The sequence below is a fragment of the Rhinoderma darwinii genome, chromosome 4 (genome assembly GCF_050947455.1).
Source record: "Rhinoderma darwinii isolate aRhiDar2 chromosome 4, aRhiDar2.hap1, whole genome shotgun sequence".
Taxonomy (NCBI): domain Eukaryota; kingdom Metazoa; phylum Chordata; class Amphibia; order Anura; family Rhinodermatidae; genus Rhinoderma; species Rhinoderma darwinii.
This window is the reverse complement of record NC_134690.1, coordinates 191,903,551-191,927,142: the sequence shown is the minus strand read 5'-3', so window position 1 is coordinate 191,927,142 and position 23,592 is coordinate 191,903,551. Positions and strand designations below refer to the sequence as shown.

At 41.1% G+C, this 23,592-nt stretch overlaps 1 protein-coding gene across 1 annotated transcript in view; it reads left to right on the top strand.

The window, feature by feature from the left end:
• Positions 1–23,592, top strand: part of COL9A1 (collagen type IX alpha 1 chain) — a 126,698-nt gene that overhangs the window by 49,105 nt on the left and 54,001 nt on the right. The window contains exons 11-15 of the mRNA XM_075864152.1: positions 11,503–11,556; positions 12,224–12,259; positions 16,994–17,017; positions 17,708–17,761; positions 21,460–21,513. Coding sequence (XP_075720267.1) covers positions 11,503–11,556; positions 12,224–12,259; positions 16,994–17,017; positions 17,708–17,761; positions 21,460–21,513 — 222 coding nt within the window. The remainder of the gene's footprint in view (positions 1–11,502; positions 11,557–12,223; positions 12,260–16,993; positions 17,018–17,707; positions 17,762–21,459; positions 21,514–23,592) is intronic.

Here is a 23,592-nt window from a genome sequence, read left to right as displayed (position 1 = left end):
GTGGAACTCTTCTCAATAGGCTGATGTGTTGCTGTTTGGACATATTGTTTATACCTGTTTGGAATTGGAGTATTATACATTTAAGTTTTATACATACATGCAGGGCCGGTGTCAGCACCCGGCATACCCGGGCAAGTGCCGTGGCCCACTACCCTGGGGGGTCCCACTCGGCCACCGGTTGCTCCTGCTACCATCATGGCTCCTCCAAGAGTGGAATACTCGGCCAGAGTGATGTCGACGCTCTTGCCGGGGAGTCCAGGAGCGGAATCCCCCCAGAGCTATTCCGATGCTCTGGCCGAGGATTCCGCTCCTGGACAAGACCCTGATGTCACTACCCATATATGGACAGTGACATCAGGGGCTCTTCCTGAAGCGGAATTCCAGGACAGTGATTCCGTTCTTGCAGGAGCCCCAATGGCGCTACCTATAGGGAAAGGGGACTGTGGGGCACCACTACCTACAGGGAGGGGGTCTGTGGGGCACCACTACCTACAGGGAGGAGGGCTCTGTGGCACTACCTACGAGGGGGCTGTGTGGCACTACTTACGAGGGGGCTGTGTGGTACTACCTGTGATGGGGGCTGTGTGGCACTACTTACAGGGGGCACTGTAGTACTATCTACAGAGGGCACTAAATATATGGGGGCACAAACTGGGAGCCTAACTTCTATATGGGGGCATAAACAGGGCCTAACTTTTATATGGGGAAACAAACTGCCATTTTCTGGTGTTCTTCTGCTGCCGTGTGTTCCCCCGCAAAGGGGCCCACTAAGTCTGTGTCACTCAAGGGCCCACATAAACCTGGAGGCGGCCCTGCAAACATATATCACAGTTTGTAACTTAATACGGCCCCCTTGCTCTTACCTCATCACTGTGCCTACCGAGCGCATCCAAGTACAAGGATCCTATTTTGAAAATGATTGTAAGAGGTGGATCCTTAAAGTAACACTAAACTTAAAAATAAATGAGAAAACATAAAAAAGGAAACCAAACATTTGCCGATTGGTCAGTCTGCAGGGGAGAAATCTGCCATAGAAGCAGTGATTTTTCATGGCTTAGGTTTATCTGAGTGTTGGGAAGAGGCTTATCTATACGGGTAGGTCTTGGCTTTGCTTGGTGCCAACTGCAGTCAGAGTAGTGTCGGGAGAGGGGATCCATTACCACCCAGCCAGAAAGAAAGTTGCCTAAGCCCCATAGTTTACAAAATCTATTATACATAAGCTAAACTCAGGAGGGGGTGAAGAAGCATAAATAAAGTGAATGCCTTCAAGAATATATGCAAGGAGAATATTGAGAAAGTTCTGCTCCTCAGCAAGTCTACAATATACTTCACTAATGTCCAATATGCCCTTCTATCTGTAGAGACCACAGATCCAATGCGGTCCTGCCTGCAGTCTTATCACATTTTCCAAACCACCTTTTCTGCCATATTCAGGCCAAGATCTCTTAAAGTAAAATACTGCAGCTGGGACCTAGAGGATTGAAGCAGAGACATTGTAGAAGTGTGAAGCTTGTGGTAGGGGGCTGTCACACATGGCACACTTGCTTTGTATTTTTGCAGTATAAATCTGTGTATGGGAAAAATATTCCACAATGCAAGAACTAGAGAAATCTGTCTGGGTTGCAGAATAGTTTTCCCATCGGCATAGGCAGCGTATTTTTAGAAGGCAAATACGCCACGCATGAGTGCACCCTAGCTCCACTTTGAAGCGAATTTGCCATAAAGCAGTCATATTGGGTTCCTCTGTCTCTTCAGTCACTGATGTTGTAGGTCAGTTTACACCAATTTTTAGTAGGCTGTCAGGTACAAACAGTCATGAATCAGGATAGACTCTTTCTGTTTTGCCATTCTAGTTTTATAAATGCAGTGTATGGGATGGGTAAGACGATGGAAATATTCAGAGAAGATGTCAAATGAACAAACACAGCTGCTTACTTTAAAACTTTATGCAGCATGTATAAATGTAGCAGAGCTTAATTGGTCATGTAACTTAATGGAACTCAGTAGGTTGACATGAAGTCCTATGGAAAACCACAGGTAGCACATTGTAATGTGATGCCAATAGTATCTTATGATAAATCCAGCTCTGCTACTTAGCATGCTTCCATGTTGCAGTTACTAAGTAAATCCATATGATGCCAGCAATAGCTAAATCTACTAAGGATACAAGCTAGTGAACTAAACAAAGAGGACCGAGGGAATTCTATACTAGGACCGAGGGAATTCTACACTAGGACGGAGGGAATTCTACACTAGGACCGAGGGAATTCTACACTAAGACCGAGGGAATTCTACACTAAGACCGAGGGAATTCTACACTAGGACTGAGGGAATTCTACTCTAGGACTGAGGGAATTCTACACTAGGACTGAGGGAATTCTACTCTAGGACTGAGGGAATTCCACACTAGGACCGAGGGAATTCCACACTAAGACCGAGTGAATTCTACACTAAGACCGAGGGAATTCTACACTAAGACCGAGGGAATTCTACACTAAGACCGAGGGAATTCTACACTAGGACCGAGGGAATTCTTCACTAGGACCGAGGGAATTCTACACTAAGACCGAGGGAATTCTACACTGAGACCGAGGGAATTCTACACTAGGACCGAGGGAATTCTACACTAGGACCGAGGGAATTCTACACTAGGACCGAGGGAATTCTACACTAGGACCGAGGGAATTCTACACTAGGACCGAGGGAATTCTACACTAGGACCGAGGGAATTCTACACTAGGACCGAGGGAATACTACACTAGGACCGAAGGAATTCTACACTAGGACCGAGGGAATTCTACACTAAGACCGAGGGAATTCTACGCTAGGACCGAGGGAATTCTACACTAGGACCGAGGGAATACTACACTAGGACCCAGGGAATTCTACACTAGGACCGAGGGAATTCTACGCTAGGACCGAGGGAATTCTACACTAAGACCGAGGGAATTCTACGCTAAGACCGAGGGAATTCTACGCTAAGACCTAGGGAATTCCACACTAGGACCGAGGGAATTCTACACTAAGACCGAGGGAATTCTACACTAGGACCGAGGGAATTCTACACTAGGACCGAGGGAATTCTACACTAGGACCGAGGGAATTCTACACTAGGACCGAGGGAATTCTACACTAGGACCGAGGGAATTCTACACTAGGACCGAGGGAATTCTACACTAGGACCGAGGGAATTCTACACTAGGACCGAGGGAATTCTACACTAAGACCGAGGGAATTCTACACTAGGACCGAAGGAATTCTACACTAGGACCGAGGGAATTCTACACTAAGACCGAGGGAATTCTACACTAAGACCGAGGGAATTCTACACTAGGACTGAGGGAATTCTACGCTAGGACCGAGGGAATTCTACACTAGGACCGAGGGAATTCTACACTAAGACCCAGGGAATTCTACACTAGGACCGAGGGAATTCTACACTAGGACCGAGGGAATTCTACACTAAGACCCAGGGAATTCTACACTAGGACCGAGGGAATTCTACGCTAGGACCGAGGGAATTCTACGCTAGGACCGAGGGAATTCTACACTAGGACCGAGGGAATTCTACACTAGGACCGAGGGAATACTACACTAGGACCCAGGGAATTCTACACTAGGACCGAGGGAATTCTACGCTAGGACCGAGGGAATTCTACACTAAGACCGAGGGAATTCTACGCTAAGACCGAGGGAATTCTACGCTAAGACCTAGGGAATTCCACACTAGGACCGAGGGAATTCTACACTAAGACCGAGGGAATTCTACACTAGGACCGAGGGAATTCTACACTAGGACCGAGGGAATTCTACACTAGGACCGAGGGAATTCTACACTAGGACCGAGGGAATTCTACACTAGGACCGAGGGAATTCTACACTAGGACCGAGGGAATTCTACACTAAGACCCAGGGAATTCTACACTAGGACCGAGGGAATTCTACACTAGGACCGAGGGAATTCTACACTAGGACCGAGGGAATTCTACACTAAGACCCAGGGAATTCTACACTAGTGCATTCCTACATCTGATTCTCAAATAAATATGTTTGCAAAGGCATTTCAGCAAGACTGAAAGTGTGTAGATCCCAAATCTCATATCAGGCCATCAAATTGTTATAATTTATACAGAGAATATCTTAAAGTGTACCTCCACTTCACGGAAAAACATTTATAGCGCAGGAGTGTGCACAATAATAGTTTTTCTAAATAACTTGTATTATCATTTCTGCTTCTAACAGCAGCACGGACTGTCTATAGTCCTTGCTGCCGGTGGCTCATAACTCTACAGTTAGAGACAGAGCGAGGACTCCTGGTCGTCTCCGTGGCTTCCGGATGCATTAGAAAAATGATTATTGTGCACACTTCAGCACGCTAATCATTTTTCAGTGAAAGTGAAGGCTATAAAGAGATACTCTTTATGTAATTCTATGACCACCTTTAGGGTCGTTTCACACACAACATGTTTTGGAAAAATTCCACTGCAGTTTTTAATGCCGTTTTTTTAAGCCCGGGAATGTTAGTGAAGGCGTGATATACTGCAAGATGCTGTGGAAGCTCTAGAATAGGGAGTTAGAAGAATGATGTGTAGTTTTCATATAACGTGGTTACAGAAATATTGTGCACGCTTTGGTGCTTATAGATAATACAGATGACTAAATATGTAGATGATATATTTATTGCTTTGTTGGGCATGTGCTTGTCAACTCCTCATTCAGTTGAGGTATTTGTAATGCCTCAATTGTCCATTAGATGGCACTCAGGTAGTGCGCTTCTCTGCTTCCTCTTGTTTGGTGTATTGTAGTTTTGTACATGGTAACTGGTCTTTTGAGACTCTTCCGTTACTCATCCAGATTATATATTTCAGATTTTAGACAACAGTGATATTTGTTATTTTTTCGCCAAATTCTCGTACTCGTGAGTTATTTTTAAAGTGTACCTGATGACCTTGGGTAAGTGCAGAAAATCCACACAAACGGTTATATATGTCGCTGACATTTGAACCAAGTTTGGCAGTACTTTTCTAGACGTGTTGTTTACTGCTCTCTTACTGTAAACTTTTCAAGTAGATTTATTTATGTTTTTGAAATCCTACATTTATTAGGTATGATTGGTTGTTGCTCTGTATTGTAGATGCCCAACTGACAGGCCAGCATATGGCACTCTGGAATTTAACCTGCAGTCCTGGTACTTAAACAGGATGCCACCTAAAATAAAAACATGAATAAAATCTACACAAAGACATCTTTAAGTTTTCTGCATTTTTAAATGCAGTTTTATTTATTAGACAATTTATAAGTCTTTAATTGTTTAAAATTCTATGAGGCCATGTTTGAGTTATATCTGTTTTTCCTCAACAACCACTAATAGCTGCCAATACATATCTTGTAGGTGCTGTCATTCAGCTTCACATACTTCTGTATGTCAAATCTTCCTATTTATGGTGAGATACAGGGGCTTGCGTTTAATAAGTCTGATGAAGCTGGCTGACAACCTCTGTCAGGGATGAAATTGCAGCTGTATACGTTTTTACTGTCAATCATCTTTCCCGAGAACAAAACATTACAAAGAAAAAACAAATTGATGGAATTATTTCCAACTCCACAGAAAAGGACAGCGTAAAGGGTATTCCAGTTTTCTCAAGTGATGGCATATTACTTGGATATGCCGCAACTTGCATTGATGGGTATCTGATCACCGGGACTTTCACGATCAGGAGGACGAAGGAGGTTTTCTCTGCACTCTGCTATTCTATAGCTGTTTTTTAGTCATTGTCACTACGTTCTATGTGACATATGCCAATTTTATATAGGTAGCCCAGGGGTCTAAAACTCGGCTGGGTAAGTGGGCCACATATAGAAAAAATGTGAAGTGGTCGGGCCGCATTACTTTCAAATTTGATACAATACAAAATTATTGTCAATCAATTAGTTATTTGAACTACTATAACACTATATTACTATAATAATAGTGCCACAGTGCCCTCGGTGGATGCTGACGCAGTGCCCTCTGTGGATGCTGCCGCAGTGCCCTCTGTGGATGCTGCCGCAGAGTCCTCTGTAGATGCTGCCACAGAGTCCTCTGTAGATGCTGCCACAGTGCCCTCTGTAGATAATGCAGCACACCCCTAGATAATGCCACAGTGCCCTCTGTAGATAATGCCACAGTGCCCTCTGTAGATAAAGCAACACACCCCTAGATAATGCCACAGTGTCCTCTGTACATGCTGCCACAGTGCCCTCTGTAGATGCTGCCACAGTGCCCTCTGTAGATGCTGCCACAGTTCCCTCAGTAGATGCTGCCACAGTTACCTCTGTAGATGCTGCCACTGTGCCCTCTGTAGATGCTGCCACAGAGCCCTCTGTAGATTTTGCCACAGTGCCCTCTGTAGATGCTGCCACAGTGCCCTCTGTGGATGCTGCCGCAGTGCCCTCTGTGGATGCTTCCGCAGTGCCCTCTGTGGATGCTGCCGCAGTGCCCTCTGTGGATGCTGCCACAGTGCCCTCTGTGGATGCTGCCGCAGTCCCCTCTCTGGATGCTGCCGCAGTGCCCTCTGTAGATGCTGCCACAGTGCCCTCTGTAGATAATGCCACAGTGTCCTCTGTAGATAATGCAACACACCCCTAGATAATGCCACAGTGCCCTCTGTAGATAATGCCACAGTGCCCTCTGTAGATAATGCAACACACCCCTAGATAATGCCACAGTGTCCTCTGTACATGCTGCCACAGTGCCCACTGTAGATGCTGCCACAGTGCCCTCTGTAGATGCTGCCACAGTGCCCTCTATAGATGCTGCCACAGTGCGCTCTGTAGATGCTGCCACAGTGCGCTCTGTAGATGCTGCCACAGTGCGCTCTGTAGATGCTGCCACAGTGCCCTCTGTAGATGCTGCCTCAGTGCTCTCTGTAGATGCTGCCACAGTGCCCTCTGTAGATAATGCCACAGTGCCCTCTGTAGATAATGCAACACACACCTAGATAATGCCACAGTACCCTCTGTAGATAATGCCACAGTGCCCTCTGTAGATAATGCAACACACCCCTAGATAATGCCACAGTGTCCTCTGTACATGCTGCCACAGTGCCCTCTGTAGATGCTGCCACAGTGCCCTCTGTAGATGCTGCCACTGTGCCCTCTGTAGATGCTTCCACAGTGCCCTCTGTAGATGCTGCCACAGTGCCCTCTGTAGATGCTGCCACAGTTCCCTTCTGTAGATGCTGCCACAGTTCCCTTCAGTAGATGCTGCCACAGTGCCCTCTGTAGATGCTGCCACAGTGCCCTCCGTAGATGCTGCCACAGTGCCCTCCATAGATGCTGCCACAGTGCCCTCCGTAGATGCTGCCACAGTGCCCTCCGTAGATGCTGCCACAGTGCCCTCCGTAGATGCTGCCACAGTGCTCTCCGTAGATGCTGCCACAGTGCCCTCTGTAGATAATGCCACAGTGCCCTCTGTAGATAATGCAACACACCCCTAGATAATGCCACAGTACCCTCTGTAGATAATGCCACAGTGCCCTCTGTAGATAATGCAACACACCCCTAGATAATGCCACAGTGTCCTCTGTACATGCTGCCACAGTGACCTCTGTAGATGCTGCCACAGTGCCCTCTGTAGATGCTGCCACTGTGCCCTCTGTAGATGCTTCCACAGTGCCCTCTGTAGATGCTGCCACAGTGCCCTCTGTAGATGCTGCCACAGTTCCCTTCTGTAGATGCTGCCACAGTTCCCTTCAGTAGATGCTGCCACAGTGCCCTCTGTAGATGCTGCCACAGTGCCCTCCGTAGATGCTGCCACAGTGCCCTCCGTAGATGCTGCCACAGTGCCATCCGTAGATGCTGCCACAGTGCCCTCCGTAGATGCTGCCACAGTGCCCTCCGTAGATGCTGCCACAGTGCCCTCCGTAGATGCTGCCACAGTGCCCTCCGTAGATGCTGCCACAGTGCCCGCCGTAGATGCTGCCACAGTGCCCTCCGTAGATGCTGCCACAGTGCCCTCCGCAGATGCTGCCACAGTTCCCTCCGTAGATGCTGCCACAGTGCCCTCCGCAGATGCTGCCACAGTGCACTCCGCAGATGCTGCCACAGTGCCCTCCGTAGATGCTGCCACAGTGCCCTCCGCAGATGCTGCCACAGTGCCCTCCGCAGATGCTGCCACAGTGCCCTCCACAGATGCTGCCACAGTGCCCTCCGCAGATGCTGCCACAGTGCCCTCCGTAGATGCTGCCACAGTGCCCTCCGCAGATGCTGCCACAGTGCCCTCCGCAGATGCTGCCACAGTGCCCTCCGCAGATGCTGCCACAGTGCCCTTCGCAGATGCTGCCACAATGATGTCAGGGGCTTGCCCAGAGCTGGGGTCCCGGAGCAGAGCCAATTTTAGCACTCTCCCTGGGATTCCAGCTCTGCTCCTGACATCACTGTCCATATATGCACAGAGATGTCAGAGGCAACATCAGAGCTGGAGTCCCGGGCAGAGCGCTAGTAGGCTCTTCCTGAGACTCCAGCTGTGCTCCTGACATCACTGGGACTCCTGCTCTGGGGAAGCCCCTGACATCATTGTCGATGTATGGACAGCGATGTCAGAGGCTGCCCCAGAGTCCCAGAGCAGAGCCTATACTAGTGCTCTGCCCAGGACTCCGGCTCAGGGGAAGCTCCAGACATCGTGTGTCCAAACACGGACAGCGATGTCAGGGAATTCCACAGAGTCCCGGAGCAGAGCCGATACTAGCGCTCTGCCTGGGACTCCGCTCTGGGGAAGACCCTGACAAACTGTCCATATATGGACAGCAATGTCAGGGAATTCCACAGAGTCCCGGATTCAGAGCCTGTACTAGCGCTCTGCACGGGACTCTGGCTCTGGGGAAGCTCCAGACATCGTGTGTCCAAACATGGACAGCGATGTCAGGGAATTCCACAGAGTCCCGGAGCAGAGCCAATACTAGCGCTCTGCCTGGGACTCCACTCTGGGGAAGACCCTGACACACTGTCCATATATGGACAGCAATGTCAGGGAATTCCACAGAGTCCCGGATTCAGAGCCTGTACTAGCGCTCTGCACGGCACTCCGGCTCTGGGGAAGCCCCAAACATTGCTGTTCATATGTGGACAGCGATGTCAGGGAATTCCAGGTCTCGGAGAAGAGCCGATACTAGCGACTCTGTGTCCCGTGGGCTGCAGATGACAGCCGCAGGGGCCGAATGCGGCCCGCGGTCTGCGTGCTTGAGACCCCTGAGGTAGCCTATTTAGATGCTTTATGTGTTCTTTAATAGACAAGGGATGTACTCTGTTAGTATTATTCTGCAGAGAGTTCAGAGCAACTCATGAAAGGTCAACAGCATCTATAAGAGCCCCATAGAGCATTAAACTAGGTCTTGTGCAGTATGTCTACTGTACAGTCCTGCAGTCCAAAGTTTGGGGAAGCTGTATATAATTTCCCCTGTCCTAATTCTGATTGAGAGAGATCTGCTTACTGAAAGCTTTACCCCGGATGCACCAGTCAGTTGTCCACAGTCACTTCTAAGGAGTATATTAGTTTCTAATAAGTATAGCTCAATAAGCAAGGGCCAAAAAGTGCTATGTTTGTTACATCCTCCAGATTTGTTTAAACTTGGCCTCCATTGGTTTTGTACTTTGGCTAGGCTGTAAATGGTATGGGATCAATCTTATGGAGGTGAAACAAGGTATGTAATAGTTTCTGAAGAGAATTGTAGTTGTAAAGATATAATGACAGTCCTGCTGTCTCCACTGAGTCTCAGAAACCATCACAGTAACGCCTCATGCACACGACCGAGTGTGCCGTCCGAGTCCTGTCAGTGATCCGAGGAAAGATAGGACATGTTCTATCTTTCCTCGGATCAGAGACTCGGACCATTTTTCACTAACCTGATTCACCCGCTAAAGTGAATGTGTCCGTGAAGACTATCGGGTTCCACTCGGATTCCGTCAAAAACGGCCCGAGTGGCACAACAGTCGTGTTCATGAGGCATTAAAAGAAAAGAAACACTGCCGACTGAGCTCAGGAATAAAAAGAAAAGCAAGAATGCAACCCTTGTACTCTCCTTCAGGATTCAAAGAGATTATTTTAAGTTACAGACTCTATTGACTCAACTATAAATCACCCCTCTCCTGGTGTGAAGAATGGACTGCCTGCAGGAAGTCAAAGCAGAAGAAAGCATAATGCAAAATGCATTTATAAAAAATTGTTGAACTGAAGATGAAATTCCTTGCATTAGTAAAATTTTGTTTATTTTTTGCCACTAGTATTCTTTTAATTTATACAGGAATATTGAGTGTTCCATAAATTTAGACCCATTACGGATAAAAATTTCAGTATAGTTACTCTATATGAAGTGGCATGAAATGTAAAGTTTGCCCTTTTTTATGATTGAGGAAGCCAGGTACTTTTCAAGCCTTTTCTCATTATCGTATAGTTCTACACATTACATGTAATATCTTCAAGCTCCCAAATCAGGGTTTACTATTTTATTATACTTTCTCTAGATCAGTATCACTTGAAAAAATTTAATTTAGACTATGAACTCATTCTTGTATAGCAAAACCCTCCATTATCTATCAAGAAATGTCAACATTTTTAGAATTTTGGGTGCTGCTAATATTATGGTCATTTTCATTAAAGTATTTGACCCCCAGCAGGCTCTTTTTGAGTGTTTATATGCCATAACGTTTATGCTAAGAGGTTTCACTACTTTTATAGATGTTATATGGCTTAAGAATGAAAAGTACCGTTTATTATATAAAGTACTTGACTTATCACAATGGACTCTACATTTTATTATTTTTAAATGTAAAATTGCATTTAAAATGTTCAAAAAGAGAGACTAGGGAATTTTCACCTTTATCACTTTCTATTATTTTACAATAAAATGGTGATTTAGTATAGATCATAATAGGAGTCTTTATATAAATGCTTCAGTCTGCCTAATGTTTTTGACTTTGGCTCTTCGTGGGCAACAATCTAAAAAAAAAAAGGATCATATAGCTCCATTTATAGAACTATTTTATTGTACTTGTAACTTTACTGGAGCCTTTGCATGACATCTCATTTAGGGACATTCTTTTGAATTTACCTTTTTATATACTCAGTAGCAACATTTTTCTTCATTGACTTGTCAATGTTGGGGGAGATGGGTAATAGAAATGGGAAAATATATGGTCTATTTGTCTGTCTAACATTTCTTATACACCATTTTCAAGTGTTACACATTAATCATGTCCATGATTAATTATATTTATTATAAGCTGATTTCATTTATTTCCAAAAAAGATGGACACTATGGATACTACAGATGTAGCCATCTTTATCTTGAATCTTAACACATTAAACACACAATGGCAAGAAACTTTAACTTTATTTTTTTCAATCACTTTTAAATGGCTTTTGTTGTGTTATATTACGCTGCAGCAAGTTATCAGAGTCATGATAAACTTGGCTACATCTGTATAATTTAAATATTAATTACTACTTCTTCTTCATCATAACAGGGATTGACTGGACCCGAAGGATCTAATGGACCACCTGGCTCAGGAGGGCAAAAGGTGAGTATATTACAAATCTAGCCATATTCTTGAAAAAAAATAAAAATAAATAGGAAAAGCTTTTCTGCTTTTATGGAATTTTAAGTTTCTGGTCTTGGTATGTTTATGGCTGCATTTATTACAAATTGAATTCATACCGTGACAGAAACCCAGTAAAAAAGGGTAAGTGCTAATTATAAAAATAAAGGAGGGACTGACTAGAAAAGAATTTGCATACATATTATGATTATAGTAGGTATAGTATAGAATGAGCGGGTAAACAAAGTAAGGGGTGACATTATGTATAGTTGGATTTCTATTTAGTAATATAGGTGCAAAAACCTGATGTGTAATTATAGTAGCCATTGTATTCCGATAGTACACTCAAATTCCCCACTGCTGCCCTGTGAGTCCTTCACCAGACCACAGCAGTCTGTACTCATTGGACCGCAGACTACCAGCTGTTGTAAAACAGCTTGTGTCTGTTGATGGATTTGCACATCTCCTTGTGATTGTAGGGAGAGGTTCTGACAATAACAATAGGTTATTGTTATACTCTAATAGGTTACGTTACAGAAAGGTCAGCAACTCATCATCCTTGTGCTTCATAATACATGCTGTAAATATTGCTAAATTATGTTTTAAATCATTAATATGTATTCTAAACAAATACATTAAATTTTTTCAGGGTGAGCCTGGATTGCCGGGTTCTCGCGGTTTGTCAGTAAGTAAAAATAACAGTTTTAGATAAATAGCTTTTTAAACTCAATTTGTGAAATCTCTTAACAACTGCGCCAAAATGATTAAGGGCCAGAAATTATATTATTATTATTATTATTATTATTATTATTTACAGTTCAATTGATCCCGTCCATTTATAATTTCTCGGTGTAAATTTAAAAAACAAGCGTTGTTATACAAAAAGTATCTTTTATAATTGGTGAAAATCGACTGTCTGTATTATAGTCCAGAACTACATTCAAAATTTTGCAGGCTTCAGAGTTCTAATCTGCCTGCATTCCTTGCTTGCTCAATGTCTACACAGAGTGTACTCTGGTGATTTAACGGCCCTACCCTATAGCCTCCATTATATAAGCTCTGATAAGTTAAAAGTGTCATCCCAGAATGGACAAACATCACTTGTCCACAAGATAGGTGATACATGTCTGATTACTGGGGGCCCGCAACGATCGCGAGAACGTGGGTCCTAAACCCTCCACAGTGAGGAGGACATTGAATGGAGCGGCCGTCGGGCATGTGCGCTGCTGCTTCATTCAAAGTCTCATAGACATTGAATCGAGTGGCGGGCACATGCTTGACCACGGCTTTATTCAAGCTGCTTCTTACTGCGTGTGGTGCAGTGAGAAGAAACAGGGGAGTTCAGAACCCCCGTTCTCGTGATTGGTGAGGGTCGCAGCATCGGGGCTCCCAGCAATCAGACAATTGTCTCCTATCATGTGGATAGGTGATAATTGTCTATTCTGGGACAAGCCCTTTTATCTTTTTGACTGTTTCCATTGACAGCCAGAAGAACTGGGAATATAACTCAGGACTATAATAGAGGTTGTAGTCAAGGATCAGTACAAGATAAATAATACAGTGTATTTGCAAAGTTAATGAACTTTTTATTTAGATTATTTACATTTATAAACCTAAAAGTGGCACTTAAGAGCAGACATGAGCACCTATTGATTTTGTCTACTTTTCTCAGATTCCTTTTACCGCCAGGGTGCTAAGGATGATTCCTATGTAGTCATTCACCAGTCTGCCTATAAATGGACAGATATGTCTGCTCTTACAACAGATAATGAGCATTTCTGCTTTCAATCATTGTTTCTCTGGTAACAAAAAAATCATTTGGGACCAATGGAAATCTGTTTAATCAGTATGACAATTTATTGGATATGCGCTTGAAATTTCCATGGCTCAGTATCATAATTTTTACGTGTTAACTTTTAATGATCAACAGTTACGTTTTTTCCCATGCAGAAAAATTTCAGTGTTGTCCATGGAATATCTTTAGTTAACAGTTCGTTCATATATATTTTTTTTAATGATGGAGATACTGCTAGGAAAACAGTGTAGAAATGTTTGTTTCGTTAGGGTGTTTCCCTAGCTGGTACATATAAACCAACATAGTGATAGCGGTAATTGGTTATATACAGTACATCTCGTCCTATAGATTTAATAGCTGTACAGTCATTGTGCACTTCATTTGGCTCCTCTTTATTAAGTAGCACTTGCCATTGCATTCAATCCCTTGTAGCATTGATTTATCACAGTGCTAGAAACATTTTGGTCCATATATCCTCACGTAGTTGTAGCTGGTTTGTCAGCTGCATAGTCAAACCCTCACCAATCACACATTGATGGCCTGAGGATGGACCATCCATAAAAATTCCCAGAAAATGCATTTAAAAGGCTTATCTGGGGAGATAAAATTGATAGCCTATCCTTTGGATTGGCCATCAATATCTGATCGGTAGGGGTCCAGGTCTCGGTACCTCCCCTGATCAGCTGTTTAAGGGGGTCAAAGCACTTCTGCAAGCGCTGCTTCCCCTTCATCACTTACACTGCTCTAAACTGTGGAAGGTTGATACACTTGTAGCGGCGGTTCACAGTATTACAGTCTTCTCCTATTCAAGTGATAACAGAAATAAAAAGGAAGCATTGCCCTCCGGAGTGCGGGTGGCCCATCAAAGCAGCAGATCAGTAGGGGTGGCGAGAGTCAGACCCCACTGATCAGATATTGATATCAATTTTATCATTTCGGGTAACCCCTCTAACACAATAGCACCTTTCCTTTTTTACACATCCAAACTAATTCTCAGAAAAATTAGCAATATTCACAACTGACCTCATATGTTAAGGTGTTAGGTGAAGAAAACATCTACGTTTTCATTTAGAAGATGATTTAACAGTTCCATTTCAGTTTGTTTAATTTGTAAAAAACAACTTCATTGGATAAAGGTAGATATTTTAATGTCTGGATTTGGCAATAGCTGATTAGTTATGGCTTATAATTTAATTTAGTTTCAGTTATAACATTTAAGTGAAAGTGAAATGTAGTGTGAATGTCAAGTTGTATATAATGCTGATTAGAACTATAAATTATTTTAACAAATGAAGGACATCTTGCCCATTTTGGACTAAGTAGGAGCAGTAATTGGTTTAGAAATATTAAGATGAGATAGCGTGTTAAAACACATACAGTTTAGTTTGGTTGAAAAAATGTGCAGCCAGTACTGCAGTATGGAATTTCAACCCATACACATAGGAAGCACATTTCCCTTAAACTAGTAATTTAATACAGCCTAAAAAATAATTCCTAATTATAGCAGAAATACATTGTACAGATCCTTATCTTCTATACTTGCTCAAAGATAATCGCACATTACGTACAGCAGAGAAATTCACAACTCAAGTATTGCAGAGAAGTAGTCTCCATTGCAGGCCACATATTGCAAAAACATTTATTTCCAGCTTCAAAAGGATTTTCTGACCCTTGAAAAAAATTGGCTACAAGTGTTTTTTTCTTTTCTTTAAATTTGAAGCCATTCCTATGCTGCTTGTCACATGGACCCCAAGCCACTCTCTGTTGTCATCACCCGGCACCATGTTGCCAATGTAGCCAAACGCTTGTCTGCGGTAGTGGTATGTCGTCGATAGTGATGTCACCACTTCGGCCAGCAATTTGCTGCGGTAGTCATGTAGTGCTGGATGGCAAATCATTTGCACAAAACATTCACAAACACACAGAAGGTCCCCTTCACATCACGTTTATTGCACTACATTTGACGTATTTACACCAAGTAAAGCTCCAGACGTATACATTAAATGTAGGCTGTGAGGAATTCCCTAACAATGGCAACCATCACCATAAAATATAATGGTATCCGATAAACGTATACATCATGAACTGGGGTCATAACAGTTCACCCATCACCCACAGACTAATATGGTATCCGTTTAACCTATATATGATGAAAAGCTACTAAAAAGACCAAGACGTATATGTTAAACTTATACGTGTGACAGAAGCCATACAGGAGCATACATCATCCATAGGTTCCTGTGACAAAAAAACCATATACCGCGCAATATCAATTTTTTGCTGGATCCCGCGGGATTAATTTTGGCATTCTTTGGCCTACTTGTGCTCTACGTTTAACATGTGCACCGGGAGCTTTCTTGACATACACGCTAAACGAAGGGAATGGTGTAAAGGGGGCCAGATTTGTTAACTATGTTATCACCAGGAAACCCTTTTTATCTTGTGTTTACTATCCACATAGTCCCCTACTTAAATCTCAATTATAAGTGCAAGGATACCACCCAGTACCCTCTATATTGTGCACATGTACATCTTCTTAGCACATCTGATATGATTTCAAATATTTTGCAGTTGGACATCTAAAAAACTGCAGACCTCGCATGCCTCGATTAAGGTCAATGTACAAAATGACACAGGGAAAAAATGGCATCCATGGTAGATTTGCAAGGAGCAAACCACTACTGAACAAAAATAATACAAAGGCTTGTCTTGCATTTGCTGAAAAACATAAAGTTGACCCCAAGACTTTTGGGGTAATATTCTGTAGACTAATGAGTCATATGGCACAAAGCTAACACCGGATTCCATCATAAGAACATCATACTAACAGTCAAACATAGTGGTGGTATTGTGATGGACTGGAGTTGCTTTGCTTTTGCAGGACCTGAACAACCTGTCATAATTGATGGAACCATAAATTCTGCTCTGTCAGAAAATCCTGAAAGTGATTGTCCGCCCGTCAGTTTGTGACCTAATGCTCAAGTGCAGTTGGGTTATGCAGCAGTATAATGATCTGAAGCACACAAGCAAGTCCACCTCTGAATGTCTCAAATGAAACAAAATTAAGGTTTTTGAGTGGCTGAGTCAAAGTCCTGACTTGAATCCCATTAAGATGCTGTGGCAAGACCTTAAACGGGCAGTTCATGAAATCCCTCCAAGGGTGGGCCAATATTCCTCCACAGCTATGTAAAAGACTCATCGCAAGTTATCACAAACCTTTGATTGCAGCTGTTACTGCCAAGGGGCGTACAGCCAGTTATTAAGTTTGGGGGGCAATGACTTTTTCATATGGGTGATATAGGTTTTGAATAAATCTTTACCCTCAATAAATGGAATAATCATTTAGCTGCATTCTGTGTTGCTTTTATATTATATTAAAATTAGTGGGATGATCTGAAACATTTAAATGTCACAAATTAGCATAAATAGAAGATATTGAGTCAGGGGCAGATACTTTTAAACAACACTGTACATATACGTATGATACTCACACATTTTTGCGCATAATCGTCATTACTGGCTTCCCATACAAAGGACTATAAATAAATGAATGAGCCTTTTACCATTGCATTGTTTTTTATCTGCAAATAAACAATGTAATCATGTTTTCATTTTTTTTCTCAGGGTGGAGGAGTTTCAGGGCCACGGGTAAGTACTCTGGTTCTGAGTTTATTTTTAGAAATAGTGTTAAAAATAAAGTACTCTATATCGCTTAGTAATTTAGACTGTAGAAACAAAGACATTATTAAACCATTGTATATTGGGTAGAAATCCAGTTATATCTTGAGCATTTAGCTGACTGTATATACATCATCAACGCTCTGTTGCCACTTTCATGTAGATTGTAATGTATTTGATTTTCTGCTTCATGGTCTTATGCCAGAATGAGTTCTATTCATAGCTCAAGCGTTGTAATAATCTGTCATGTAGCACCAAGGTATACTATTCTACTATTCCTCAGTTTAAAATTGAGCTTTTTATTGGTTGTGATTTCAATCTGTAGCTTTATAGTTAATGAGAATAGACACACACTAACAAGTTATTGGCCTTTTTTATATTTTCAATAAGCAGTTGGTCATATTGGACATACATTAATAGTTTGGGGCGATCTGCTATTACTGCTTTGTCTGTTCAGATGATTTTGTTGCTATACTTTTTTTTTATTTGGACTAATATATTTCGATAGTAATTAATATCATTGAAACATCAGTATGTATATCAGTAGAATGTATTTTTGGATGGAAATCTAGTAAAATATAGAGACAGAATTTTTTAAAAATACTTTAATAAGAGATTATGAATAAGATCATGCAATTCAGTTTCTAAATCTCATTACAGGGAGCACCTGGTCCCTCCGGACTTCTAGGAGAGTTGGGTCGTGGTGGTCCAGTGGTAAGAATATCCACAGACATATGTGATAAAATATTTCATACATTTTTTTCTAACATGTTTGACCCTCAGCAGTGGTAGTATTGTTTTTTCAAGAGATCTGGGTGTATTTTTTTCCACCACTAAATTCAACACTCTTAAATATAGATTGTCTTTTGGAGATATCAAAACAAATTATTTAAAAGCAATGTACTGCATCTTATTTGATCAAAATTCATCCTCCAAAAAGAAAACAAATAACAACAAAAAACTTAAGATAAACCACAACTTTTTTTCAGGTGGCTTAGATTCAGTTTGGCCACAGTGATAGCACAAAAGGTAAATTGAGGTAAATGAGAAATATGATCAAAGATAAATAATACAAATATTGTTCATCATTAACAAGACTAATCATTCAAACACAAAAATGTAAAAAATCACTAAAACGCAATGAGGGAACTCCCTCAACCCCATGACGTTCAGGCATGTTGTGCTGCAGCAAAGATTTAAAGTGAAAAACCAATAAAATAAACATTCCATTGTAATATTTCTTAGTGAGTCCTTTAGATGTTAACCCTATTTTGCTCCACATCAAGTTTTCTTTGCAGCACTTATCCTAGCTCCCTCCCCACTGTCACCATGACTTCTACCTCCGGAGTGGCCACACAGGTAGCGAGCTGGTTCACTCTGATTCACTGTAAACATGATTGCTTCCCACTTTTAGTTAGTCTAGAAGGGTATCAGGATGAGTAGACTCTGCTGTCAACTCTGATGTGGACTTAGTTTGTCACGGCCTCTATGACATTATATACAATTCTACCCCATATTCTTATCAGGACTCACAACAGAGGTGGTGTTATAATCTGTTAACATCTGTTACTGTGGCGTGAAAATAATAGTTACATTATTTGTAAACTCGAAAAAGATCTTACATTGTTACGTTACATACTAACTTTCCCTTCTCTGCGGTGAGCTTATCTCTATGCACATCTCTTTAACAGGAGCATTCAATCATGGTTCAGTTACAAATACTGTAGCCATGGGAGTAATTGTTGGAAAATAAAAGATAGAGCTGATGCACTTGTTAATGAAGTGGTCTGCTTGGAAAATATAACCTATTGACATTACAAGCACAAGCTGAATGCCCACAAAGGCTATTTTCAATGCGGCATTGAGCTATTGATTAAATAGTTAAATATAAACTCGGTCTTAACATGGCTGAGAACATCAATGTGTCTAGAAATATTACTGACTATTTTGCAAGCAGGCAACATTTCAAAATTGCAACTACCCCAAAAGTTTGCTAGAAAACACTAGAAATCGCAGCACTACTCAATGGCCTGTTTTGTCATTGTTGAATAGAGTCCGCTATGCTGGTGTTGGCTGCTAATATGCAGAATTAAAACGCTTGTCTTCTAATGCATTCACAATTAGGAATTGCCGCTAGCAGAAGTTCCACATTGTTTCTGAGATGAAAATACCACTTTTTGTGACACATAAAAATATATTTTTTAATAAATCCAAATCTTGACAGATTTGATTGTTAAATTACACGAGCATTTTTCATCTCCACAAGAGAAGCAATTATTAATTACTCTTTCATTGACTATAGGATAATGGTGGACTCTAAATTGCAGTCAGTTTATAAGTGTAGAAGTTTTTTTCAAAATAAGTTTGATTCGTCACTTGTTCATGATGGACTTGATGTTTTAAGTTTAGATACTTAGTACAGTGCAGTGAGTTTGCATTACTTCATAATACGCAGTTTTTCATAAATAAATTGAAAAGTCTTTATTTTTCTGATTCTGAGAAATTCCTACTGTCTAGAAATACCAATGACAAATCTTTGTATTTTTGCACAGAACTGTTAAGTTGGTGATACACTTAAGATAGCTGTTGCCCGAACGATTAAAGGTCTACAGCTATCGCTAACGAGTCACCCATACACATGCATGTTTGGCTTGGTCGAACATGCATGTATTTTAAATAGACAGAAAGCAGCTGCCGGACTCTTGCAGCAGTTTGCCTACTAACAGACAAAAGGATCGGGTATGTTGAAATTTAACATGCCCGATCCATCTCTCCCTCAACATCTGCCGTCGGGTGAGACTCGGGACACCACCATACACATTAGATGGTCATCCGGTCCAGCCAAAATCAGCAGGCTTAGTTGATATGCATCTAATGCACAGTGCCACCTTAAATTTCTTACCCAGGGCATCAGCACCCGGCAAGGATGGAGGACCCACTACCGCTCTCTTCTCTGAATGTACATCCTGTGTATAGGACAGTAGATTAAACTATACAGCATACTGTTGCTTTCTGAGGAGCTGTGTAGTTTCTCCAACACTTGACATTGGGGGGAATCCTCTTGTTACTAGTGCCCGGGGACCCCGCTCTATATTTAACTGTTATTCTGCCTCTTGTTCTACCAGGTTTTATCCAGGTCTTGAACCCAGGTCCTGCTGAATTGGAAGCAGAAAAACTATGCAAGGATTTTCTCTGCCTAAAAACCTCAATGGTATTCTTCTTCACAGGCATAATGTACTGGTATAAATAAATATATATCTTTATATGTCAGTACATTATAGGTGGAAAAAAAGATCCAATGTATATATATTTTTTTAAATGACAATGTAAAAACAATTACAATAAACTTTTTTAAATCCCCGTAACTGTAATAACCCATACAATACAGTGAACACGTTAGGGTGATCAGTAAATGGTGTAAATAAAAATGGTGAATGGTAAATAAAAATGTTGAATTATGTTGAGAATGGTTTGTAGGGATATATTAGGATTGGAGATAAATATTAGCACATCATCCGCAAATAATTCTATACGATGCTCCGCATCACCAATCGTTATACCAGTTATAAGGGAAGAGGATCTTATTGACTATTCAAAAGGCTCCATTGTAAGGGCAAAGATGAGGGGTAACATAGGGCAACCCTATCTGGTCCCATTAGAAGTTGGGAATGTGCAGGACAAGAAGCCTGAAGAATATACCGAAGCACTGGGTGAAGAATACAGAGAGAGAATAGAAGAAAGAAAGGGACCTGAGAAACCAAATTGATGTAGAACCATACGTAGTTAACCCCAATGTCGAAAAATAGCGTAATTCCTTTTTATTCTGCATGTAACCCATAATAAAAGTTAATATAAATGAAATGCTTAGTTATTTGTATAGCAAAATGGTGCCTAAAAAATGACAACTCGTCCCGCAAGTAACAAGACCTAAGACAGCTACGCCTTCATAAAAATAAAAAGCTTATGTCTCTTAAGACTATAAATGTCGGAAGGCAAAAACAAAATAATTATTCTGAACAAGTAGAGCACTCATATTTTACAATAGTAAAAGGGTTAAATTACAAACATTAGGGCTTATAACTGCCTCTCACTTTTGTAGAGAATGTTCACACGTGGCATTGTGTTTTTGGAAAATATTACAGGAAAATATGGCAGCAAAAACCATGACAAGAACATCACTGGAGCCATTATTTTTGTATCGTACACTGGGTGGAGGAAGGAGGTTGAGGCATAGGGGGACCCACTGTGACTCTATCGCCCAAGGGCCTGTGTAAACCTGTTTCCGGCCCAGTCCTTGCCTAAACCTTTTGACAAGGCTTTTAAAATAAGATTTTGTTTATCTTGTATAGTTCCCTTGTTGTAATTAATTTACCAAAAATATATATATAACTTTATTATTGTGTTTCCTTTAGGGTGATGCTGGTGGAAGAGGGCTTCCAGGACCACCAGGGCCACCAGGACCACCAGTAAGTAGTTATGTATTAACCCCAAAACAATGTAATTCGGATGTTTACAAACAATGAATATCATTAGAATTTTACAAAAAAATGTATCTCCAATGTGTTGTTTTATCAGGTGTGACCTTGAGTTCTACATGAAGCCGTATTATAAAAATATATATTGACAATGCTTTTCTGTTGTTAACCCCTTTCCACCCCATGATATACATGTATATCATAGAAAACATTTCAGTTCTCGCAAAATGAAAGTATGTCATAGTGATGGCGTGGGCACAGGTGCTGTGCCCACACCACCTTTTTCGGGTGTTGGCTGTATAATACAGCCAGCATCTGAAAATGATGGTGCAGGCCCTCTAATATGAAGCCTATCAGCATTATGCTGAGATGTATCATAAACTGCAATACAGAAGTATTGCAGTATATTATATGAGGGATCAAGTGATCACATAGGCTAGTCCCCTAGGGAGACTAAAATTAAATAAATAAAATATTTTAAAATATATAAAAGAAAAATACACAAAAAACCCCTTTCCCCATAAAAAATGCTTTATTATGTAAAAAAATAAAAAATGTACACATAATTGGTATCGCCTTCTTCGTAACAAACCGAACTGTAAAATGATCATGTTAGTTAACTTGCATGGTGAAGGCCGTGAAAAAAATACAAAATAAAAAACAATGCAAGAAGTATTCTTTTTTTTTTATAAAAGTTATGCAATACATTATATGTACTCCAAAATGGTGACATAATAAAATACAACTCATCCTGCAGAAAAAAAGCCCTCATATCGCTATGTGGATTGAAAAATAAAAATGTTATGGGTCCTGGAATGCAGCAACACAAAAACTTTTTGTGCAAAGTGAAATGTAGTGAATCGTTAAAAAATTATAGATATTTGGTATCGCCGTAATTGACAGAGTAAAGTTAACATGTCTTTTAGACTTCACGTTGAATGCCATAAAAACAAAACCCCCCAAAAAATGGCTACATTTCTGTTTTCTTCCACCCCTCCAAAATATTATTTTTTCCAAGTCATACAATTCATTATATGTATTCCAAAGTGCTACAATTAAAGAATTCAACTTATCCTTAAAAAAAAAAAACAAGCCCTCTTGTGTCTATCTTGAGAAAAAAAAAAAGCTATGGCTTTTGGAATACAACGATACATTTTTTTTTAAAAACAGCCGCGTCCTGTATGTCAAAATAAGCCACGTCCATAAGGAGCTAGACATGTTACCTTGAATATTATTTTTATTATTGGCTATTAATGAATTGCTTAGCTTGTCTGATGTTGACCACAGTATAGAATTATTATTGGTTCGTGGTTCAACTATAGGGCTTGCTGAAGCTGCACCCAGTCCTTCAAATTGTGCCACTGTTCGTTCCTAAATCTTAATACTAAAACAAATTCTGCGACAGAGTAATTGGACAATCTACAAACTGCCACAGATAGAAATGCAGTTTGACCAATAATACTAAAAATAATTATTTTTGACAATAATCTTTGTGTCTATGGACTAAAATGGCTTGTTGCTGTACAATGGAAATCTTTTGCAGTAGCAAGAAAAATATATTGCACAAGCTTATTGTACAAGGATAAGGATTAATAATCAATGTTCTCATTATAATATATATCTGAATGTCAATGGCCTTTAGGCCATAAGTGAGGGGGATGAGATATTCTACAGAGGTCCAAAATGATAATCTGGCTCTGCACAACCAGAGCATGTGTTTCCAATCCGCGTATCCTTCATTCATCAAACTGATGATTAGACCGAAGAAATGGCTTTTGTGGCCAGCAGAGGTGTATACATAATGCCATATGATTATCTTTTTGCAAGGTTTTCTAGAATGCCCAATTGTGAACAGCTTCTCATATTGATTGGATTGTCATCCTATTTGCCAATGCAGTAAGGATCATGCTACATTAGTGAAATTTAGAACATTTATTCTTCCCCCCCGGAAGTCGAAATTTTTATCTAACCTACTAAATGGAAAATAGCATAGCAATACAGAAAATCTAATCAGCATGTGCCATGTCAGTAATATATTTTTTACTTTAATATTATGTATCAATATTATTA